This window comes from Rhipicephalus sanguineus, chromosome 11, assembly GCF_013339695.2.
Source record: "Rhipicephalus sanguineus isolate Rsan-2018 chromosome 11, BIME_Rsan_1.4, whole genome shotgun sequence".
Classification (NCBI taxonomy): Eukaryota; Metazoa; Arthropoda; class Arachnida; order Ixodida; family Ixodidae; genus Rhipicephalus; species Rhipicephalus sanguineus.
This window is the reverse complement of record NC_051186.1, coordinates 22,209,078-22,230,268: the sequence shown is the minus strand read 5'-3', so window position 1 is coordinate 22,230,268 and position 21,191 is coordinate 22,209,078. Positions and strand designations below refer to the sequence as shown.

At 49.8% G+C, this 21,191-nt stretch overlaps 1 protein-coding gene across 1 annotated transcript in view; it reads left to right on the top strand.

Annotated features, from left to right (window-relative positions):
* LOC119374475 (uncharacterized) overlaps nt 1-21,191 on the top strand; it is a 207,521-nt gene that overhangs the window by 152,537 nt on the left and 33,793 nt on the right. Inside the window, exon 6 of the mRNA XM_037644583.2 lies at nt 18,115-18,209. Within this exon, the coding sequence (XP_037500511.1) occupies nt 18,115-18,209 (95 nt within the window). The remainder of the gene's footprint in view (nt 1-18,114; nt 18,210-21,191) is intronic.

Sequence of the window (21,191 nt, the reverse complement as noted above, 5' to 3'; positions counted from 1 at the left end):
CACCAAAGCCGAGACCAATTACACCGTCACCGAAAAGGAATGCCTGGCGATCATCTGGGCCCTTACGAAGTTCCTACCTTATTTGTATGGTCGCCCATTTGATGTCATCACCGACCACCATGCACTCTGCTGGTTGTCATCATTGAAGGATCCATCAGGCCGCCTCGCGCGCTGGGCACTTCGCCTACAGGACTACGATATCCGCGTGCTGTACCGCAACGGACGCCAGCATGCTGACGCCGACGCACTCTCGCGCTCCCCTTTGCCTGACGACAATACCTACAGCTCAGTGTCTCACAATGCCGTTTTTTCCATCGACATTCACACTATCGCTACCGAACAGCGCAAGGATCAATGTATCGCTTCACTCATAGACTTGCTCACTGATCCATCGGCAACGTTACACCATCCACTCGCGCATTGCGTCGTCAAGCACGCCATTTCACCATTCGCGACGACCTCCTTCACCGACGCAATTACAACGCCGACGGACGCCGGTGGCCACTAGTAATACCCCGCAGTCTGCGTTCTGAAATATGCGAATCGTTCCACGCTGATCCGCAGTGTGCGCACTCTGGGGTATCGAAAACATACCACCGCATTCGCCAACGGTACTTTTGACGAGGCATCTACCGCTACGTGCAGAAGCTCGTTCGCTCCTGCATCGATTGTCAGCGCCGCAAGACTTCAACGCACCAGTCACCAGCAGGTGTGCAACCTTTACCCTGCCCTGACCGGCCGTTTGGGTGCGTTGACATCGATTTGTACGGGCCACTCCCTCTGACGTCGGCTGGTAACCGCTGGGCCATCGTCGCTGTAGACCACTGTAGTGAATGGAGGAAATTTGTAGAGGGAATTTATATGGCTGTGAACTTTTGGTGGAATTTCGATATGTTTGTGCGGACGTACGAGAATGAAGACGACGGCGACATGAAGGCGAGCCAGGGGCAGGTGGCACGCGCGGCGGCGGCACAAGAGAAAAGAAGACGAAAAAGAAGAGAGGCGCGTGTGGAACGCGCAGAGGGCTGAGCGAAGCAAGCCGAAGGACACGCCGGACCAGGGCGCTGTCCGTGAAGTTTGTCGTGGCCGTGCTCAGCGAGGACTGGTGCTTGCCTGGTGGTTCGGGCGTAGGCGGAGGCTCCAGCGAGGACGTGCCGGACCAGGGCGCTGTCCGGGGAGCCCCTCCTGACTGTTCTGGGTGAGGCCTGGGGAGCCGAGGTACCTGCCTGGGGCTACCGATACCGGGCGCGGCTCCTGCTGTGTCGGCGGGCAGGCGTCACGAGTTCCTGAACGCAGTCGCCACCTGGGACGGCGCAAGGCCGTGATCAAACAGGAGGCCTTCCGGAGGCCTTGTCGTGTGACGTGTCACCTGCGTGCTTGGGCTCGCCTTCAACAAGACTCGTCGCCGCATGTGGACTGACCCTCGTCAAGGCAACGTCGTCTACGAGTCGTGAGACTTCGTTTTGTTTTGCTACCTTGAACGGACATTCCGCGGTTAAGACTTTCAGATTAATTTATGTGTGTTTATCTCCGTGCTTGTTTTTTCGTCATCGTCCCTAGCATACCTTGTCCCTATAAATGTTGATCGAAACTCATTCGTGCGTATTCTCTTGTCGCCCGTCCCGTTGAGCCACGCACTCGCAAACGTGACGAACCACCACTCGGTCCTTACAACCACCTTACGCGATACGCCGAAACTGCCGCCCTCCCAGCGGCTACAGCGCGCGATGTAGCCTCCTTCCTGCTCCGCCGGTTCATGCTGCGCCACTGTCCACCCCAGGAGCTGCTAAGCGATCGAGGCCGTGCCTTCCTGTCGGAAGTCGTCGAAGCCATCCTCACAGAGTGCAACGTTGTTCACCGCAAAACTACTGCTTACCACCCGCAGACGAATGGGCTCACGGAACGCATGACCAAGAGCGGCAGAAGAGCATCCGCGGTGAGACCAACACTTCTGCACCCACGTTCCTACCTGGAGCGCTCGTATGGCTCTCTGTCCCTACTAATGCAACTCGCCTCTCTTCCAAACTGCTGCCCAAATACGAAGGCCCCTACCGTGTCGTTGAACGCACATCCCCGGTCAACTACCTGATTGAACCCATCGACCCATCTGTATCGGTTACCGCTAAGACCGTCCATGTACGCCACCCAGTCTGGCAATGGGCTATGCACTCTACCAGTTCTGGGTTTGGTTTGATGCCGTGGTGAATCCAAGCAAAGGTCTGGGAGTGGTGTTCTGCTGTTGCGACCCATTAGATATTGGGATGGTGAGACACCGTCTTCCAGTGGAGCTGCACGGTAGTTAAGGAGGCCAAGCCAAAACTCCTCCTTTGACCCTGCCTTCTTGAGGAGCCTCTTTATGATTTGTACCCCTTTTTCCGCGAGTCCATTAGATTTCGGATAATAGGGGCTAGAGATGATGTGCTCAAAGTCAAACATCACTGCAAAGTTTTTAAATTCCTTGGCTGTAAACTGGGGACCGCCATCAGTGCAGAGCTCATGTGGAATGCCATAGCGTGCAAATACCCGCGAGAGTTTATTGATGACTTCACTTGTCGTCGTCCCATGCAACTCCTCAACCTCCGGATAGTTAGAGTATGCATCGTACACGACTAGGTAATGCTTGCCAGCATATTCGCACAAGTCCGCTCCTACTCTGTGCCAGGGTTGATTTGGTGTGTCTCGTAACAGCAGGGGCTCAGCGGGTTGTTTGTATGCATGTATTTGGCAGGTCTCACACTGTTCCACCATTTGTCTTATGTCAGCTGCCATCCTCGGCCAGTACATGAGAGTGCGTGCTCGTGATATGCACTTGGCCATGCCCAGATGCCCCCGGTGTAACCGAGAGAGCATTTCTTTTCTAAGCTCGGAAGGGATTACAACTTTGGTGCCTTTCATCAGCACACCTTCCACCACAGACAATTCGTTAGTGTGTTTTTCCACACCCCCTTGATAGGCTCTGTCGCCTGCAGATTTTTTATTACCTGCTGCAGTTCTGGGTCTCTAGCTGTGGCATCTTCCAGTCTTTGCTTTGTTCTCCTGCTGACCCGTTCCTCCAAAACACTGGTGGCGTGTATTTCCAAGTCCTTCGAGCAGTTTTCTGACATGCATTGTCCTTGAATTCTCGACAGGGTGTCAGCTACAATCAGTTTCTTTCCTGGAACAAAGTACAGTCGGTAGTCATATTTCAGCAGTCTCAGGAACAACCTTTGAAGACGGGGCGGTATGTCGCTGAGTCCTTTCTTTGAGATAGATATTAATGGACTGTGATCAGTCTCTATTATAATTCTTCGGCCTAGAACAAACTCATTAAACTTCTCACAGCCAAATACTATTCCAAGGGCCTCCTTTTCAATCTGTGCGTATCGGCGCTCAGTTTCGGTCAAAACTCTTGACGCATAGCCGACCGGTTGCCACTCGGTACCATGCTGCTGAAGAAGTGCTGCCCGGGGGCATCTGGGCATGGCCAAGTGCATATCACGAGCACGCACTCTCATGTACTGGCCGAGGATGGCAGCTGACATAAGACAAATGGTGGAACAGTGTGAGACCTGCCAAATACATGCATACAACATCCCCGCGGCGGTCATCAAGAATCAGAAGACCTCCCCACCGATTGGGCTACCAGAATTAACAAGTCTCCTCTTGCACCTTATGAAGGACATACTGTGTAATCAGCTCGTAATTTTAAAGAAAAGAGGATGTATCGGTTACCGCTAAGACCGTCTATGTACGCCACCCAGTCTGGCAACGCGCTCGAGCACTTCCGGTGCGCAAGCAATAAACATCAGTTCTTCCATGGCCACTGTACGTGGGTATTTGCACGCTATGGCATTCCACATGAGCTCTGCACTGATGGCGGTCCCCAGTTTACAGCCAAGGAATTTAAAAACTTTTCAGTGATGTTTGACTTTGAGCACATCATCTCTAGCCCCTATTATCCGAAATCTAATGGACTCGCGGCAAAGCAAGAGCAACGCATGTGAACGACATCGCCGAGCGGGATTACAACTTTGGTGCCTTTCATCAGCACACCTTCCACCACAGACAATTCGTTAGTGTGTTTTTTCCAATCTGAACTGGGAGGCATAGCTCATAGTGACCAGCTGCTAGGTCGCCAGACGGCTCCCTTTTCGTACCCGGGGTAATTGTAGAGAAGCATTGGAACGCTGTAATGGGCCGTCCTCTCGAGCGCCTTCTAGTGGGTCGCCCTCTTCGCCTCTTCTCGGAGAGCACGCCCCTCGTGCTCGTGAGAGTCTGCGCTCCGTCGTGACTGTTGTGCATCGTCGCCGTGAATCCAGCCGTTATATATATATATATATATATATATATATATATATATATATATATATATATATATATATATATATATGTGTGTGTGTGTGTGTGTGTGTGTGTGTGTGTGTGTGTGTGTGTGTGTGTGTGTGTGTGTGTGTGTGTGTGTGTGTGTGTGTGTGTATAAGCCACAAAGAAAAATAATTCAGAAAAACTTTCCGACGGAACCGAACGGGCGACCTCTCGCTTTGCAGCGCGCGGCGTTAGACGGTTACGCCATGAACAGTACCATCTTTCAGCCTGCTAATGGCGAGCTATTTATATACACCTTTTACTTCAGCATGCTTTCTTAGTCACTACAAAGATGGCGCGCTTTAAAGATCGTCGCCCCGCTTCTGCGAACGCCGGTGCTCTTCGCCCTACAGGGCGTGGTCGCCTTTGTGCGCTTATCTCGAGGAAAGAAGGGGGCGGCCGGGGGTTGGTGCGGGAGGTTGTATGTCTTGTGCTTTCCCCCCGATGTCCGCGCTGAAGTCACAAAGCATACGAAGGTCACTTCACTCACTGCAGCGGCCGCGCTTGCGAAAGGAGCGCGCTGTTCAAATAGAAATAAGTAACTGTGACAGTTCGCGCTCGTCCTGTGTGTACCTGTTCGTTCGTTTCGTGCGTCCTGCTTAATGTTTGAGCAGTGCGCTTCAAGTGTCGAGCTGTGACGCATGATAGTTCGCGCTCGTACTGTGTGCGTTCTTTTCGTTCGTCCTTTGGGCTCGAGGGACGCGCTGGCAATTTCGAACTGCTTTCCGTTCCTCGCGTTACATTCCAATTTATTGCTATCGCATTCATTGCTTCGCCGTTGCGGCGAAACTGTGACTTTTTTTATATAACTTCGTCTACCAAATGTACTCTTGTTGCGAAATTCTTACTGTCGTTCGCAAATATAAGCAGCAAAATTGGCAGTTATAGAAACCTTAGACAAGCATAACAGCGTGGTGTTTGTTTTGCGCTTAGAAGGGAATTAACTAGGCTGTATATCACTGAGCGGCTTGTCGGACACGGTTCTTGACCATGTAAAAAATTGTCTTCCTGAGGTATTATTACACACGAAGCGACAGAACTCTTCTTCTTTTATCTCTGTTTATTTTTCTTTCTTTTTTTTTACTGTTCGGCTTTTATATCACGCATTGTATACGATACACACCGCTTTCTTAGGGAAATGGTAAACTCATGACAAGGATCTGTAGTGTCCAGTGAATGTTCGGGCTTTACAAGGTCGGTGCAGAGGACAAATTAAACGTATGATGCCGGTTACCCTACTTCGAAGTGATGGATTTCTCGTCCGTTCTAATACCGCTACATAAACTGCAGCGATCACCGTGTTGAGCTGAGCTACAAGGCTAATTGTTAGACCTACCACATCACATTAAAATATAATAATAAAACGAAGCGAAAACAACCCAGGTGGCTATTCGAGTGGTGCTTAGATGTTTCGCGCTTTACCGGACAGGACCGTACTTGACGCTTATGTTTGTTCGCCTATCTGGCCATATCCGATTGTCATTTGACTGTGTGCGACACTCGGTATATAGGATATATATTGCGTCACTTGCCGATTTAGAATCTGTAACGTAACACAAACGGTGTACCTTGAAGAGTCCGCAACCGCAAACACTCCGCGCTTGGAGATGCACCTCGCATACTTATTCAGACAGCAGTTTCCCATTTTTCTGTAGTTCTTAAAAGAACAAAACGACCGAGTGGTTTCTCGTCGACCTTTCTCTGGCTGACATCGCAATAAAAGAGAAGAAAATCCGCAGGTCGACCTAAAATACGCAAAAATTGTTCGACAATGGCACTCATCCGAGCACCAGCCCGCACACTCCGCGCCGACGCGCAAAAGCCATAGAGGAGGGAAGCGGTGGTTCCCAGTCCGGTCCTCCTCGCCCGATTCAAAGGTCTATACACTGTGTGCACTCTCCCTACGTTCAGAGAGAGAGAGAATAAACTTTTGAAAGCATTGGTTCGGGAATCCAGCCGAAGCAGGAGAGCTCAGGTAACCACGGCCACGGCGGCGCCTGCCAGAGTCCCGAGGCGACGATTCACGCCGAAGAAAACCCATGTTCGCTCTGTTCTAGGGTGGGGGGAGGCCCGGGTGGCGCCGCCACCTGTTGGCGGCTAGGGAAGCACTACGACAACGCACTACCACACTGGCTCCTGCGCCCAGCGGCTCGCGCACGCAGTAAGTCCGCCAACATGGCACATTGGAAATATTTTTTTGAAATTACCCGCTAAGGAAAAAAAGAACAAGCTGCAAGCTTTGCTCCGAAACTATACATGTTGTAGTCGGTGTTTCATCTAATTTAATTCTGCACCTAAAAGGGAAAGCACGAACGTGAGCACACGAAATGAGAGAAAGGGCCAGCCGAAGATCACGTCCGCCTTCACCGCTGGGTGCAGCTCCGTTCATCGAAAGTCTGCTCTTGACGCCATACTAAACATGATTTGCACTGACATGGAGCCCTTTCGTGTTGTCCAGAGAGAGGGATTCCTAAAATTCGTAACGGTAAGTTTGACAATATTATAAGCCGCCTTTCATCAAAGTAACTGCTTTGTATTCTTTCAAATTCAGGTCGCCGTCCCGGGCTACAATTTGCCTTCGCGGAATGACCTCTGAGAGAAGTTCCTGCCCGAGAAAGTATCAGCGCTGAAGACTGTCGTCGAGTGCAATACCGTACGATTACATATGTCGTCATTCTCTTTCTGGAACTCTATTGCATTCCATGTTTGCGCTACCTGTACTTGCAGTGTCAATATTGACTAATTGTCGTCCTACTTTATTTTAGGACCCAACTGCCGAGGAAGTCATACAAAAACGTGGCGCCATCGCTGCATCTAGGCGCAAGAGCACCGCCGACACGGAAGAAGTGTTGATTGTGGCCGGTCTGCATTTGGAATCTCACAACACGACGAGGTGGAACTCGCAGCTGCGAATGATGAGAATGCTCGCTACCACTTCTGCAAGTCATCCAGGTCTGACAAACTCTGCCGCGTGCAAGAAGGCTAAACTTCCTAAATATGGACTGAGGCTGGCGACAGACTTGATTGAGCTTCTCTCCCCTGTAGAGGAAGCCACAGAGTTGCTGCAGAAAAGGCACGAGACAGCCGGGCTTTTGCTGCCCGCGTTGCGAAATATCGAAGCTTCCCTTGCGGAAACCTTAAGCAAAGGCACACTTCTTTGCATAGAGGCGGCTAAAAGCCTACAACGTAGCATGGAGAAGCGGTTCGCAAGCACGTGGACTGACTCTGTTTTTTCGATGGTGCCCTCCTAGACCCACGGTTTAAGTCTTCTTGGTGTTCATCTGCAACAGCCGATCAGATGCGTTCTGCTGTGCTGGGTAGGGGGCCTCTTTTGTTAGGGCAGGACAGCGACAGCACCGTCGCGAATGAAGACTCTGAAGCAGGGCCAAGCAGACTGATGTTTAAAAACATCAGGCAAAATGATAATGCCCACCAAGACAATATGCCTGCATCCATTGCAGGAAAAATTTCTCTCTACCTTTCCGAGGGAACTTGTGCAGACACGGTTAAGCCCCTCACCTATTGGAAAGCGAACGAAAGCCGCTTTCCGCTGCTTCCCCGCCTCGCAAGGGCAGTTTTCACTGTGAATGCGACGTCAGCTGACGTGGAACGCGTGCTTTCTACGGCATCCCTGATAATGACAGCGAAGCGAAATCGGTTGTCAAGCACCTCTTTCGAGCAGCTCATGTTTGTGAAGCGCAACACATATTTAGATAGACGGCAATTGGTTTATCTCACCTTTTCTTTTTCTTTTTAGAACCAACCGTTGAAGCAGCCGTCATTCACACTTCGGGTTTTAAAAACTGAACAGCGAAGCGCCCATTTAGCTCATAACATTCGTTGCAAAATTTCGATGAATAAAACCAAAATATAGCTTCTTTTTGCGCCTTGCACTGCTTGCGACCTTTATTGCAGCATTTAAAAATCACGAGGACACCAAAGCAATTTTTATGACGTATAGTGATTGCCAAAGAACTAGTGACCATTTGCCGAACGTGTTGTTGTAGAAACATTTGTTTGAGCCGATAAAAATAAAATAAGGGTGGGTGGCCTTTTCTAAGTTCAGAGAGCTGCGAGCGACGACTGCAGCTCTAGCCCGAGAGATCAGGAAGTCCTGAGATCGAGCTGAGAGCTGGTCAGCCCACACTCCCACTGCTTCGGGGTGGAATCAATTATCCCTGCGCGTTGGTTCCCATGGATACCCCACACAAAAATGCCGAATACTCTATGCACGGCCTGATCTTTATCTCACGAGCAGTTTAGTACCTGACACACGTAAATAACCTTTGCGACAAGACATTGCATACCTGCGCATAGGCGAACACAGAAAGTTCTCCTCACCCTATCTAAGCTTGTGAGGCGCGCTTGACAAGCTTGAGTGCTGACGAGCAGTGCGGCCCACTGTTCCGTATTCGATGCAAAGGCACAAGGTGCCCAAGCGGTACACTGTTGCAAGTAATACCAGCAGGTCTAGAGGGCTTTGTTCCCCATTAATTAAATCTTAGTTTTCCCCATATTACGACTGCTCCAGACGCGCGGCAAAACTGCTTAGCCTTCTTGAATACTGATTTTGTCAACATAAAAATGGACTATATCGTTAGCATGAACACTTTAAGCTTAAACAATATTAAAATATCACTATTCGTTCAAACATGCTGACCATGCGAAGTACTACGGGTAGCGGGAGTACTGCTCCTATGGCAATTAGTAGGGTGGCTGTACTGCACGATGATATGTCACCAAGCAACTATCCCTCGGCCTCGGTAACGTGTTTTGCGTTCTTTTGCAGTTCTTAATGCATCTGATGACAACAGCTTTATGGGGCGTTCATTCTTAACTCGATAAAACTATTGTCACGTGCGTTTCTTATTAGCACTTTTGCTGTATTCGGTTTTCGCCCACAAAGACTGTCAGCAACGCTCAGCGTAAACCGCGCCTCATTGTTCGGGAAGCTTCGGGATTATTGTAGATCCTTTTGTTAAGATTGCGTGCAAGACGCGAACACTCGAGCTTATTCTAGAGCATGCGCGACAACCAGCGATAACGCTGGAATATTCGACGGCACATGTATAAATGTCGACGCGCTTCACCGCTTGTCAGTTGATCGGCGGTCGACGCTCTGCTCGCCGCTATCAGTGTATTGCAGTAGTTTGACTTTCAGTTTTCCGGCCACAAGTTCGGCCAAATAAAGAGTTTCATCTCTGACGTGCTGACTGCTGCCTTCGTCGACGTCACGACCACGTGACATCTGGTGGAGGTGCTGCTTCCTTGATGTTCCGGACGCCTACGAAGAGCCGGGAACCAAGCCCACAGCGTGAAAAAGACGTCAAACACCTCGTGCAACAGCGAGCTAGCCGCAGGCTACAAGGCTTGCAACCCGAATACGGTCTCCTACCGGACACGCCAAGAGCCATGGCGACGAACACAACGGGCACGATGACAGCCGTAGCGTCCCCTGCAGCTGTCGTGATGCAGCCGCCCAGAGAGCCGCCGACTTTCCATGGATCACCAAGCGATGACCCCGAAACCTGGCTCGAGACGTTCGAAAGGGTCTCAACCTTCAACAACTGGGACTCCAAGGACAAGCTGCGCCACGTCTACTTTTACCTTGAAGGCGCAGCAAAGACCTGGTTCAAGAATCGGGAGTCCACTCTTCGAACCTGGGACGTCTTTCGCACCGCTTTCCTGGAGACTTTCGCAAGCGTCGTCCGAAAGAAAAGGGCCGCAGCCTTGCTGGAGACACGGGTCCAACTTCGAAATGAAAGCGTGGCCATCTTTGCAGAGGAAATGACCCGGCTGTTTCGCCATGCTGACCCTGCCATGCCCGAGGACAAGAAAGTTCGCTTCCTAATGCGAGGGGTAAAGCAAGAGCTCTTCGCTGGTCTGATGCGGAACCCACCTTCGACAGTCCAAGAATTCGTCTCAGAAGCGACGACGATTGAGAAGACTATGGAAATGCGAACCCGCCAGTACAATCGCCGCGCATTCCAAGACAGCGCAGGTGTTCATGCCCTCGGCTCCGACAACTTGCGCGAAACGATCCGAGCCATCGTGCTAGAGGAGCTGCGAAAGCTCGCACCGTTTGCACAGCCCGAAGTGACGTCGATTGCGGACGTTGTACGCGAGGAAATCCAACAGTCACTGGGTGTTCCTCAGCCGGCACCGCCGCACCGCAGCTGCAAGCAATCAGCTATGCTGCTGCAGCCCGACACAACGCCCCCCCCTCCTCGCCCACGTCAAGACGCCGCGCCGCCCCAGCAGTTCCGCCGCCACCACCAACGTCATACCGCCCAACGATACACGCCGAGGAAGACCGACGTTTGGCGCGCCCCCGACAATCGTCCATTATGCTACCACTGTGGAGAAGCCGGCCACACGTACCGCCGCTGCCAGTATCGACAGATGGGACTGCGCGGGTTCGCCATCGACGCGCCGCGTCCACAGCAGGGTGAACGACCACGCGACATCGACGACTATCTGGCAGGAGCGCAGTGGACCCCCCGAGGACCTTCCCGATCGCCGTCGCCATGCCGCTACGCCTCTCCCCAGCGCCGACAATACACTGGCCCAACCCGGTGCCGGTCACGTAGCCCGCATCCGGAAAACAAAGGGCAGAAACCGATGGAGGTGCGGTTGCTGTACGACGAAATACCGAAGGTCCTCCGCCACCGCCGACGATGCCATGACGAAGCCTTCTGGACACGACGCGAACCAGACAGAGCCCTGACGACGAAAACTCCCGGACCGAAGTAGACCTGACCACGCAACGTGGAAGCAGCGGAACAAACCGACGTAGCCGTGACCCGACGCCACGACCTAACTGCAACGCAAGACGACGAACTAGCGACCTCGACGTTCTTATCGACGGCCACAGCGTCGCAGCCCTCGTCGACACCGGAGCCGACCGTTCTGTCATCAGTGGACTGTTCGTCAAGAAGCTGAAGAAAGTTTGGACAGCTTGGGAAGGCCCCGAAATCCGGACAGCTGGAGGTCACCTCGTAACGCCGGAGGTAATCTGCACAGCGAGACTCGCCATTAACAACCGGATTTCTCTCGCGAACTTCGTAGTCCTGCAGCGTTGCTCGAGAGATGTCATCCTTGGTATGGACTTCTCAGGCCTTCATGTGCAATCATCGACCTAAGGTCCGAGTCGATAACACTGTCCACGGAAAAGGCACTACCGTCGCACACTCCGCCAAGAAAGCACGCCTTGAATGTGCTGGAAGACCAGGTCACCATTCCCCCTCGCTCCAGCGTCATCATTTCCGTCGGCACTCAGAAATCAGCAGACCTGGAAGGCGTCGTTGAAGGCGATCAGCACCACTTGATTAACCGCAAGATTTGCGTCGCAAGAGGAGTAGCAGAGCTGCGGGCAGGGAAAGCAACAGTTATGCTCATGAATTTCAGCAACGAGAACAAACACGTGAGCAAAGGCACGAGGTCGCCTACATCGAAGAAATCGTAGAAGCTAGCAATGCTTTCGGCCTCATCGATTCTCCCGAGCCTACTCCGACGAATAAAGCTCCGGAACCACCTTTCGACGTCAATCTCAGCCTTCCGAAGCACAAACAAGAACAGCTCAAAGCCCTGCTCTTGCAATACAAGGACTGCTTCTCATCGTCGTCAAGAATTCGGCAGACCCCCGTGGCAAAACATCGCATCATAACAGAGGAAAGTGCCAGACCACTCCGCCAGAGCCCGTACAGGGTTTCGACGAGAGAACGCGAGGCTGTGAAGAAACAGGTCGACGAAATGCTACGCGACGACATTATCCAGCCGTCGAAGAGTCCGTGGGCATCCCCCGTGGTGCTAGTGAAGAATTATTGTCGCCTGAACTAAGTCACGAAGAAGGACGTCTATCCCCTTCCCCGGATAGACGACACCCTGGATCGATTACACAACGCAAAGTACTTTTCGTCGATGGACCTCAAGACCGGTTACTGGCAAATAGAAGTCGACGAGAGAGACTGAGAAAAGACTGCCTTTATAACACCAGACGGCCTCTTTGAGTTCAAGGTCATGCCTTTTGGTCTTTGCTCGGCACCTGCGACTTTTCAACGGGTTATAGATACAGTACTGGCCGGCTTGAAGTGGCAGACGTGCCTCGTGTACTTGGACGACGTCGTTGTGTTTTCCTCAATTTTCGACGAACACCTTCGGCGCCTTGAAGCTGTACTTCAAGCAATCAAGACCTCCGGACTCACCTTGAAGCCTGAAAAGTGCCGCTTCGCGTACGAGGAGCTTTTGTTCTTGGGTCACGTGATCAGCAAGGATGGTGTTCGCCCGGACCCGCAGAAAACAGCTGCCATCGCTGCCTTCCCGACGCCCACCGACAAAAAGGTCGTACGCCGTTTTCTCGGCTTGTGCGCCGATTACAGGCGTTTCGTCAAGGAATTTTCACGGATCTCCGAGCCACTGACGCAACTCATGAAGGCCGACGTCGAATTCAGGTGGGAAGCATCGCAAGTTCAAGCATTTCAAGAATTGAAACGACGCCTGCAGATGCCTCCGATACTTGCGCATTTGAACTTTGAAGTTTGAAGTTTATTCACATGAAATAAATACATACTGATTGCAAACACTGTATGACCCCTTAGCCGAAGGCTAGTATTGGGGTCATTTAGAGACATGTAATTACATAAATGTTCATTAACAAACAGGTAATTGAGAGTTTCGATCGTCAATGACAACTACATAGAAAAAATTTGAAATAGCAGATAAAAAAAAGAAAAATATGAGACAAAATTATATGGTATAGACATAGAATAGATGGTATAGAGCAACGAGACAACATGTCGTTTATAACTTAAATGTGGTAAGCATAACAACATTGAAAGAGAAAAGAAAGAAACAACATATGAGTGTATCTACAGGTATCGGCGAATACGCCGATACGGAAATCCACACCGATGCAAGCAGCGTAGGACTAGGCGCCGTCCTTGTGCAGAAGACCGACGGATTGGAAAGGGCCATCAGTTATGCTAGCCGGTCGCTATCAAAGGCAGAAATCAACTATTCCACAACAGAAAAGGAGTGCCTGGCCATCATCTGGGCTACATCGAAGTTTCGCCCCTACCTCTACGGCCGGCCCTTCAAAGTTGTGAGGGACCATCACGCCTTGTGTTGGCTAGCTAACTTGAAGGGCCGTTCAGGTCACCTCGCACGGTGAAGCCTACAACTTCAAGAATTCGGCATAACCGTCGTTTACAAGTCCGGAAGAAAACACTCCGACGCTGACTGCCTGTCTCGCCCCCCCGTCGACTCACCGCCGCAGGACGACCAGGAGGATGACTGCTTCTTGGGAACCATAAGTGCCGACTACTTCGCTGAACGACAGCGAGCGGACCCAGAACTCAGGGGCCTTGTGGAATACCTCGAGGGCAGGACCACCGTTGTTTCGAAGGTATTCACGCGGGGACTGACGTCGTTTTTCTTGCGCAACGGTGTTCTCCTTAAGAACTTCTCGCCGCTTCCAGCCGATTCCCTTCTCGTGGCGTCCTCGACATTGCGAACAGAGGTCCTCCAGGCTCTGCACGACGACCCAACGTCTGGACACCTGGCTGTTTGTCGCACGCTTGCAAGAATACAGGAAAAGTACTACTGGCCGCGCCTTCCCGCCGACGTCACTCGCTATGTAAAGACTTGCCGGGACTGTCAGCGACGCAAGATACCGCCGACAAGGCCAGTCGGACTTCTACAGCCTATCGAGCCACCTCGACGGCCGTTCCAGCAAATCGGGATGGATTTACTGGGGCCGTTTCCGACGTCCAATACCGGAAACAAATGGATCGTCGTAGCTACTGATTACCTCACTCGCTACGCCGAGACAAGGGCCCTACCCAGAGGCAGTGCCGCCGAGGTAGCGAAGTTCTTCGTTGAGAACATCGTCCTGCGTCATGGCGCCCCAGAGGTCCTCATCACCGGCAGAGGTACGGCGTTTACTGCTGACCTAACTCAGGCAATACTGAGATACAGCCAAACAAGCCACCGCCGGACCACCGCGTACCACCCACAGACCAACGGCCTGACCGAGCGTCTAAATAGACCATCGCGGACATGCTGGCCATGTACGTCGACGTCGAACACAAGACGTGGGACGCCATTGTTCCGTACGTGACCTTCGCGTACAACACGGCAGTACAGGAAACGACTCAGATGACGCCATACAAGTTGGTCTACGGACGGAGCCCGGCAACGACGCTCGACGCCATGTTACCAAACGTGACCGAAGAGAAAAAAATTCACAGCGTACATGTAAAATTAAATTTCGCTGCAAGTCGTCATAACTCTCATCGAACCTTTAGTATAAACGCGCCCGATCTCACGTCGGTGATGATGTACTGGACAGAATTCAAGGAAGATTCACGGTTTACCGATGAACCTCCGCAGCTTCGCCCACTCATCATCATTCACTCCGTGGATATGCTGTGATTTTTTTTTTGTTCTCGTTGACCGTCGTAGTAGTTGTGCTTCTGGAGACGCGTCCTTGGTGTCTTCGGTCGTCGCTTTGTTCTCAGGTAGCGCCGATTCCCGAGTGTCCTTGCTCTCCAAAATCACAGCATATCCACGGAGTGAATGATGATGAGTGGGCGAAGCTGCGGAGGTTCATCGGTAAACCGTGAATCTTCCGTGAATTCTGCCCAGTACATCATCACCGACGTGAGATCGGGCGCGTTTATACTAAAGGTTCGATGAGTTATGACGACTTGCAGCGCACTTTAATTTTACATGTACGCTGTGAATTTTCATTGTTTAGAAAACCATTGCTTAGAAAACATCTGGCGTCTTTCGTTAAGCAGCTGGCGTCTTTTCGTTTTGCTTTAGAAACATCTGGCGTTCTTTCGTTTTGCTTTTACAAAACATCTGGCGTCTTTTGTTGGTTTATTTCATCAATCAACGGCGTTTTGAACAAAATTTTTATTGTTTAATCACGCACAGGAGAAATCTCACCAGGAACTACCTTGGAGGTAAAGAATGGCTGCTAATGGGAATGAGAGACAGAAGAAGTCGGCTTTTAGCTAACGCTGCGAATTTTTTATTGTTCAACAACGCACAGGAAAAATCTGCCACCGGCACCACCTTGCAGGTCAAAGCGTAAGACTGGTTACATACTACGCTACGAGGGACGAACGGGTGCCGCTATAAGGAGCTTCGCCCCTAAAACATCGACGTGACCACGCACCTACAGCGCGCCGAAGAAGCACGACAGCTCGCCCGCCTACGGATCAACATAACTGTCACTACATAACAGCCCATCCCTCATGTAAAACCCCAAGCTGCGGTATTTCAGGTATTATTAAATTAAAAAAAGAACCAGCAGACGAATGACAGCCGCCGCTACAACCTTCGACGACGCCACATGGAATACCAACCCGGTGACCGTGTATGGGTATGGACGCCAATACGCCGACGGGGCCTTAGTGAGATGTTTCTTCGACGATACTTTGGACCGTACAGGGTACTTCGACGCTTCGGTGCACTCGACTACGATGTTGTCCCTGACGGCATTACGAACTCTCAGCGGCGCCGTGCGCGACCTGAAGTCGTCCATGTCCTGCGCCTCAAGCCATATTACGCGCGTTAGTGAATCTGAGGACTGTACTTTTACTTTATTATTGTACTTTCTTGCTTGTGCTTATTTTCATTGTACTATCTTGCTTGTGCTTATTTATTGTACTTTCTTGCTTTATTGTTGTTATTTATTGTTGCATACATTGCCCCCCCCCCCCCCCCGGTGTTCTGTTTTAAGCATCGGGACGATGCTTTTTAAGAGGGGGGCATTGCCACATGCGTTTCTTATTAGCACTTTTGCTGTATTCGGTTTTCGCCCACAAAGACCGCCAGCAACGCTCAGTGCAAACCGCGCCTCATTGTTCGAGAAGCTTCGCGATTATTGTAGATCGTGTTGTTAAGATTGCACGCAAGACGCGAACACTCGAGCTTATTCTAGAGCATGCACGACAACCAGCGATAACGCTGGAACATTCGACGGCACATGTATAAATGTCAACGCGCTTCACGACTTGTCAGTTGATCGACGGTCGACGCTCTGTTCGCCGCTATCAGTGTATTGCAGTAGTTTGACTTTCAGTTTTTCGGCCACAAGTTCGGCCAAATAAAGAGTTTCATCTCTGACGTGCTGACTGCTGCCTTCGTCGACGTCACGACCACGTGACACTATCAAGATGCCTACTGCTACTGTATATGCTTATATGCTACCGTATATGTATTTTTACCTTTCATAGTTTGTGTACTTTGTTTGTGTTCGTGTATTTTTACTGGACAAGGGTGTCAATGCAGGCTAGTTGGTATTTCATTGCAGGTTTTTGGGTGTAGCGCCGCGTACGAATTGGTAAGAAAGAAGATGACAGGAAAGAGGCGCACTCGCAACTGAACTTTATTTTGCGTCGATTGCAAATATAAAGCTATGAAAAGCACCACGTGTTACCTCTAACACTGCCACATAGTAAAACCAGATAAAACCAGATAAAATGGCCTACCGCACTAATTATCGAGATAGTCTATTTCACATGAAAATAGGTCAAGAAACGGCTTGCTGATGCATCTGCTGCCCAACTTGGTGATGGCATATGCTTCAAATAACTCACGCTCTTGTTTTCTTCTATATCTTTTACGTACTCGCGTCTTCTCCAGCTCAGGTGCGCAGTGGGCTGACGCGCACTGTTTTATGCAATGAAGTGCCAAGTTGCTTCCCGTACCACTCTTTAACGTGCCCTTATGTTCCCTTAGACGTTCGTTGAGGCACCGCCCCGTTTGACCGACGTACACCAGTCCGCACGTCAGGGGGATCTCGTACACGACGTTCCTTTGGCATTCGACGAAGGACGTGACGTGTTTCTTGGTGCAGGTCGGCGTCCTGTGTTCACGAGAATTCACTTGGCGGCACATGGCTCCGAGCTTGTTTGGGGCGCTGAAGACAACACGAACACCTACGCGTCCCGCGTTCTTTTTGATGCGATGTGAGACGCCGTGAATATAAGGGATTACCGCAGTCTTTGGGCGTGTCTCCTGTCATTTGTCTTTTTCTGCAGCATCGGTACGTTTCTTGCACAAAAGCATTGTCGCCAATTCACATAGCATGTGAGAGGGAGACCCGGCAGCATTCAACCTCTCCGTTTGGGTAACAAAGCTGTCCTGGATCTTGTGGTGGCAAGATCGCTGCAATGCGGTCCTCAATGCTGATACCGCAATGCATTGCTGATACCGCGATGCACGCGATCAACAAGTTGGGCAGCAGATGCATCAGCAAGCCGTCTCTTGACCTATTTTCATGTGAAATAGACTATCTCGATGATTAGTGCGGTAGGCCATTTTATCTGGTTTTATGTGGTTTTACTATGTGGCAGTGTTAGAGGTAACACGTGGTGCTTTTACCAGCTTTATATTTGCAATCGACGCAAAATAAAGTTCAGTTGCGAGTGCGCCTCTTTCCTGTCATCTTCTTTCTTACCAATTCGTACGCGGCGCTACACCCAAAAACCTGCAATGTATTTTTACCTTTCATGGTTGTTTTCGTCATATTTTACTTTATGGGGCTGACAGTATATATGTCCCATATAAATCAGCGATACCCGTATACTGTCATGCAATGATAGTTACTTGTGAAGAGGTAAATAGCGGAAAAACAAGACCTGAAACCAATGTTTCAACAATGTGGCATGATCTTGGCGAGTCTAGAAGTTTACATTGGTCATACTGTTTCTTTCTTCTCTCATCGCCATAGTTGATCTCTTTTTCTTTCCCTTATAGTTCCGCACTACGTAGAAAGTCCTCAGTTCCAAGCCGGGCAACAGGCCTTGGCAGCGCCGACTGTGTCCATAGAAGTGAAGCCAATCGAAGCCGAGGTAAGAGGACACCATGGTATTCGTTCATTTATTGCCGCTGTTGTTCTCCGTTTTTCTGTTACGCCGAAGGCGAATACGCTTAACAACAACTCTAACTGTTATTATTGTTATTATTACTCGACACTTTTTTTTTCTTTTTTTGAATCCGCCATGGTGGCTTAGCTGCTACGATGTTGAGGTGCTGAGCACGAAGGCGCTGATTCGACTTCCGGCCACGGCGGCCGTATTTCAGTGAAGGCGAATTGAAAAAACGCCAGGCCTGCGCGGAAAGCGCAATCACAGTCACAGCGAAAGCTGGAAGAGCGGAAAATCTATTGTGGCGACTAATACGAGTAAACTAGCAACGTACCCACTACGCCACAAATCATAATTTTTGTGAAGTTGGGAAGCACCGACCACGACATTATTCGTCAATCTGCGGAGAAACGAGCTACCATATGTAAGGCATTACGTGCGGTTTGTTGATGCGACGGTTGATGACGATGAAGAATTATGGCTGAGCCGTTTGTAATGGGTTGGAAGCTTTAAACGACCCACTAGTTACGTAATTCACATCGTGTGACACCCGATTGTTATTTTACTTTCCCACCACGCTACATAACATAGGTCAACGTGAGAAAGGGAAAGACAGAAAAAGAGCTTTATTGAAACCCTGAGCAAATCCATCATGGGAACATTATGGGCTTCCTTGGCAACCTATAGAAGTGCAGTTGCGAGGAACCCACTACGCTATAAATTATCATAATTTTTTGAAGTAGGGAAGCAGCCACTATTTCATTTTTCGTCATTCTGCGGAGAATCGTGGTATCCGCTAAACACCTTTAAGGCATTACAGTCGAAACCCGCGATAACGAAATCCCGAGGGAACGAAATTCTCACCGCAACGAAATATTTCCGGAGCACAGGCGGACGCCCATAGGAGTCAATGCATTTCGTAACTCGCGACTACGAAAGATATGCATACCCCAGTCCCTCGTTAACGAAATTTTTTAAACACGAGTGCGCAAATACTCTCGCAAATCTACTCTCGCAAAATTAACCACATTCGAGAACTGCTGAAATGCATTCATGCTACACTTAAATTGTGCAAAACTATCGCTACAGCGCACTTGAGAAGCAGCCGCCACCATTGTTTACAGAAAAATTCGGCAGATCCCACGTGCCGTGGGAATCAATGTTATGCGAAGCATGCGCAGGAAGCTGACTATGTCGCAATTTTTCACATTGAGCGATACGTTACGGAATGACGCTAGAGAAATCTGCAAATGCTATCCGCACACACATATTTTGAAGAGTCGCACATGTGTTATATAACCAGTTGTTTACAGTTGCTTAACGATGCCAAAAGGAACATAGGTGTTACCACCACCAAACGCAGTAAGCTGATATGTAGTGCTTATATTCTTCAATACTGGCTAGCCCGAACTTGAATAGGACAATGAAGGAATACAGATGCACAGGACAGGCGCTACACGCAACTAAGCTTCATTCAGAAAAGTTTCCCTATATAAACACAGCCCAGTGGCACGCGCAGGCGCACTGCACATACGTTACAGTCACAGTTACAGTTAGAGTTGCGTTACAGTTGCTATGCTGATACTGATCAGTTCTGACGGAGAATGCACGCACGTTTCACGAAACCGTGTGCACGTGTGGAAGGGGTTCTTGGAAGTTATTGAATAATACCCGTGTCACACGAGCGCGCAAAAAGTCTTTTACGTAAGCGGTCTTTTACTATGTTGGAAGACTTTTTATGAAGAGGCGTTCCCTCGCAGTCACACGGCACCGACGATCTCTTTTTAGAGGTTCCTTCCGAATGCGCTACCGAAAGAGTGGCGCTCGCTTTCAAAATAGAACCAGTGAAAAGAAAATTATGTATCTCGACAGAAGATGATCAAATTTATTGTATGGCACGTTTGTTGACATAAATTTAACAACTCCAGTTGAAAAAAAAAAGGTTCACGCAGTAGTATCTTAAGAAGCGTTTGCACAACTGGCGGCCTTTATATATTATTGTGGCAACAGTGGGCGTCTGTTTTTCTTGTTAGCGCTCTTGTCTGCCTCGCCATGGATGATCTTACGGAGGAAAAAATCACAGCATATCCACGGAGTGAATGATGATGAGTGGGCGAAGCTGCGGAGGTTCATCGGTAAACCGTGAATCTTCCGTGAATTCTGCATAGTGCATCATCACCGACGTGAGATCGGGCGCGTTTATACTAAAGGTTCGATGAGTTATGACGACTTGCAGCTCACTTTAATTTTACATGTACGCTGTGAATTTTCATTGTTTAGAAAACCATTGCTTTAGAAAACATGTGGCGTCTTTCGTTAAGCAGCTGGCGTCTTCTCGTTTTGCTTTAGAAACATCTGGCGTTCTTTCGTTTTGCTTTTACAAAACCTCTGGCGTCTTTCGTTGGTTTATTTCATCAATCAACGGCGTTTTGAACAAAATTTTTGTTGTTTAATGACGCACAGGAGAAATCTCACCAGGCACTACCTTGGAGGTAAACAATGGCTGCTAATGGGAATGAGAGACAGAAGAAGTCGGCTTTTAGCTAACACTTACACTTCTACTTCTACTAACGTTTCCAACTGGAACATGCCAATGGCTGCTAATGGGGAATGAGAGACAGAAGAATTCGGCTTTTAGTTAACGCGCACGCTGCGAATTTTTTATTGTTCAACAACGCACAGGAAAAAACACAGCATATCCACGGAGTGAATGATGATGAGTGGGCGAAGCTGCGGAGGTTCATCGGTAAACCATGAATCTTCCGTGAATTCTGCCCAGTACATCATCACCGACGTGAGATCGGGCGCGTTTATACTAAAGGTTCGATGAGTTATGACGACTTGCAGCTCACTTTAATTTTACATGTACGCTGTGAATTTTCATTGTTTAGAAAACCATTGCTTTAGAAAACATCTGGCGTCTTTCGTTAAGCAGCTGGCGTCTTTTCGTTTTGCTTTAGAAACATC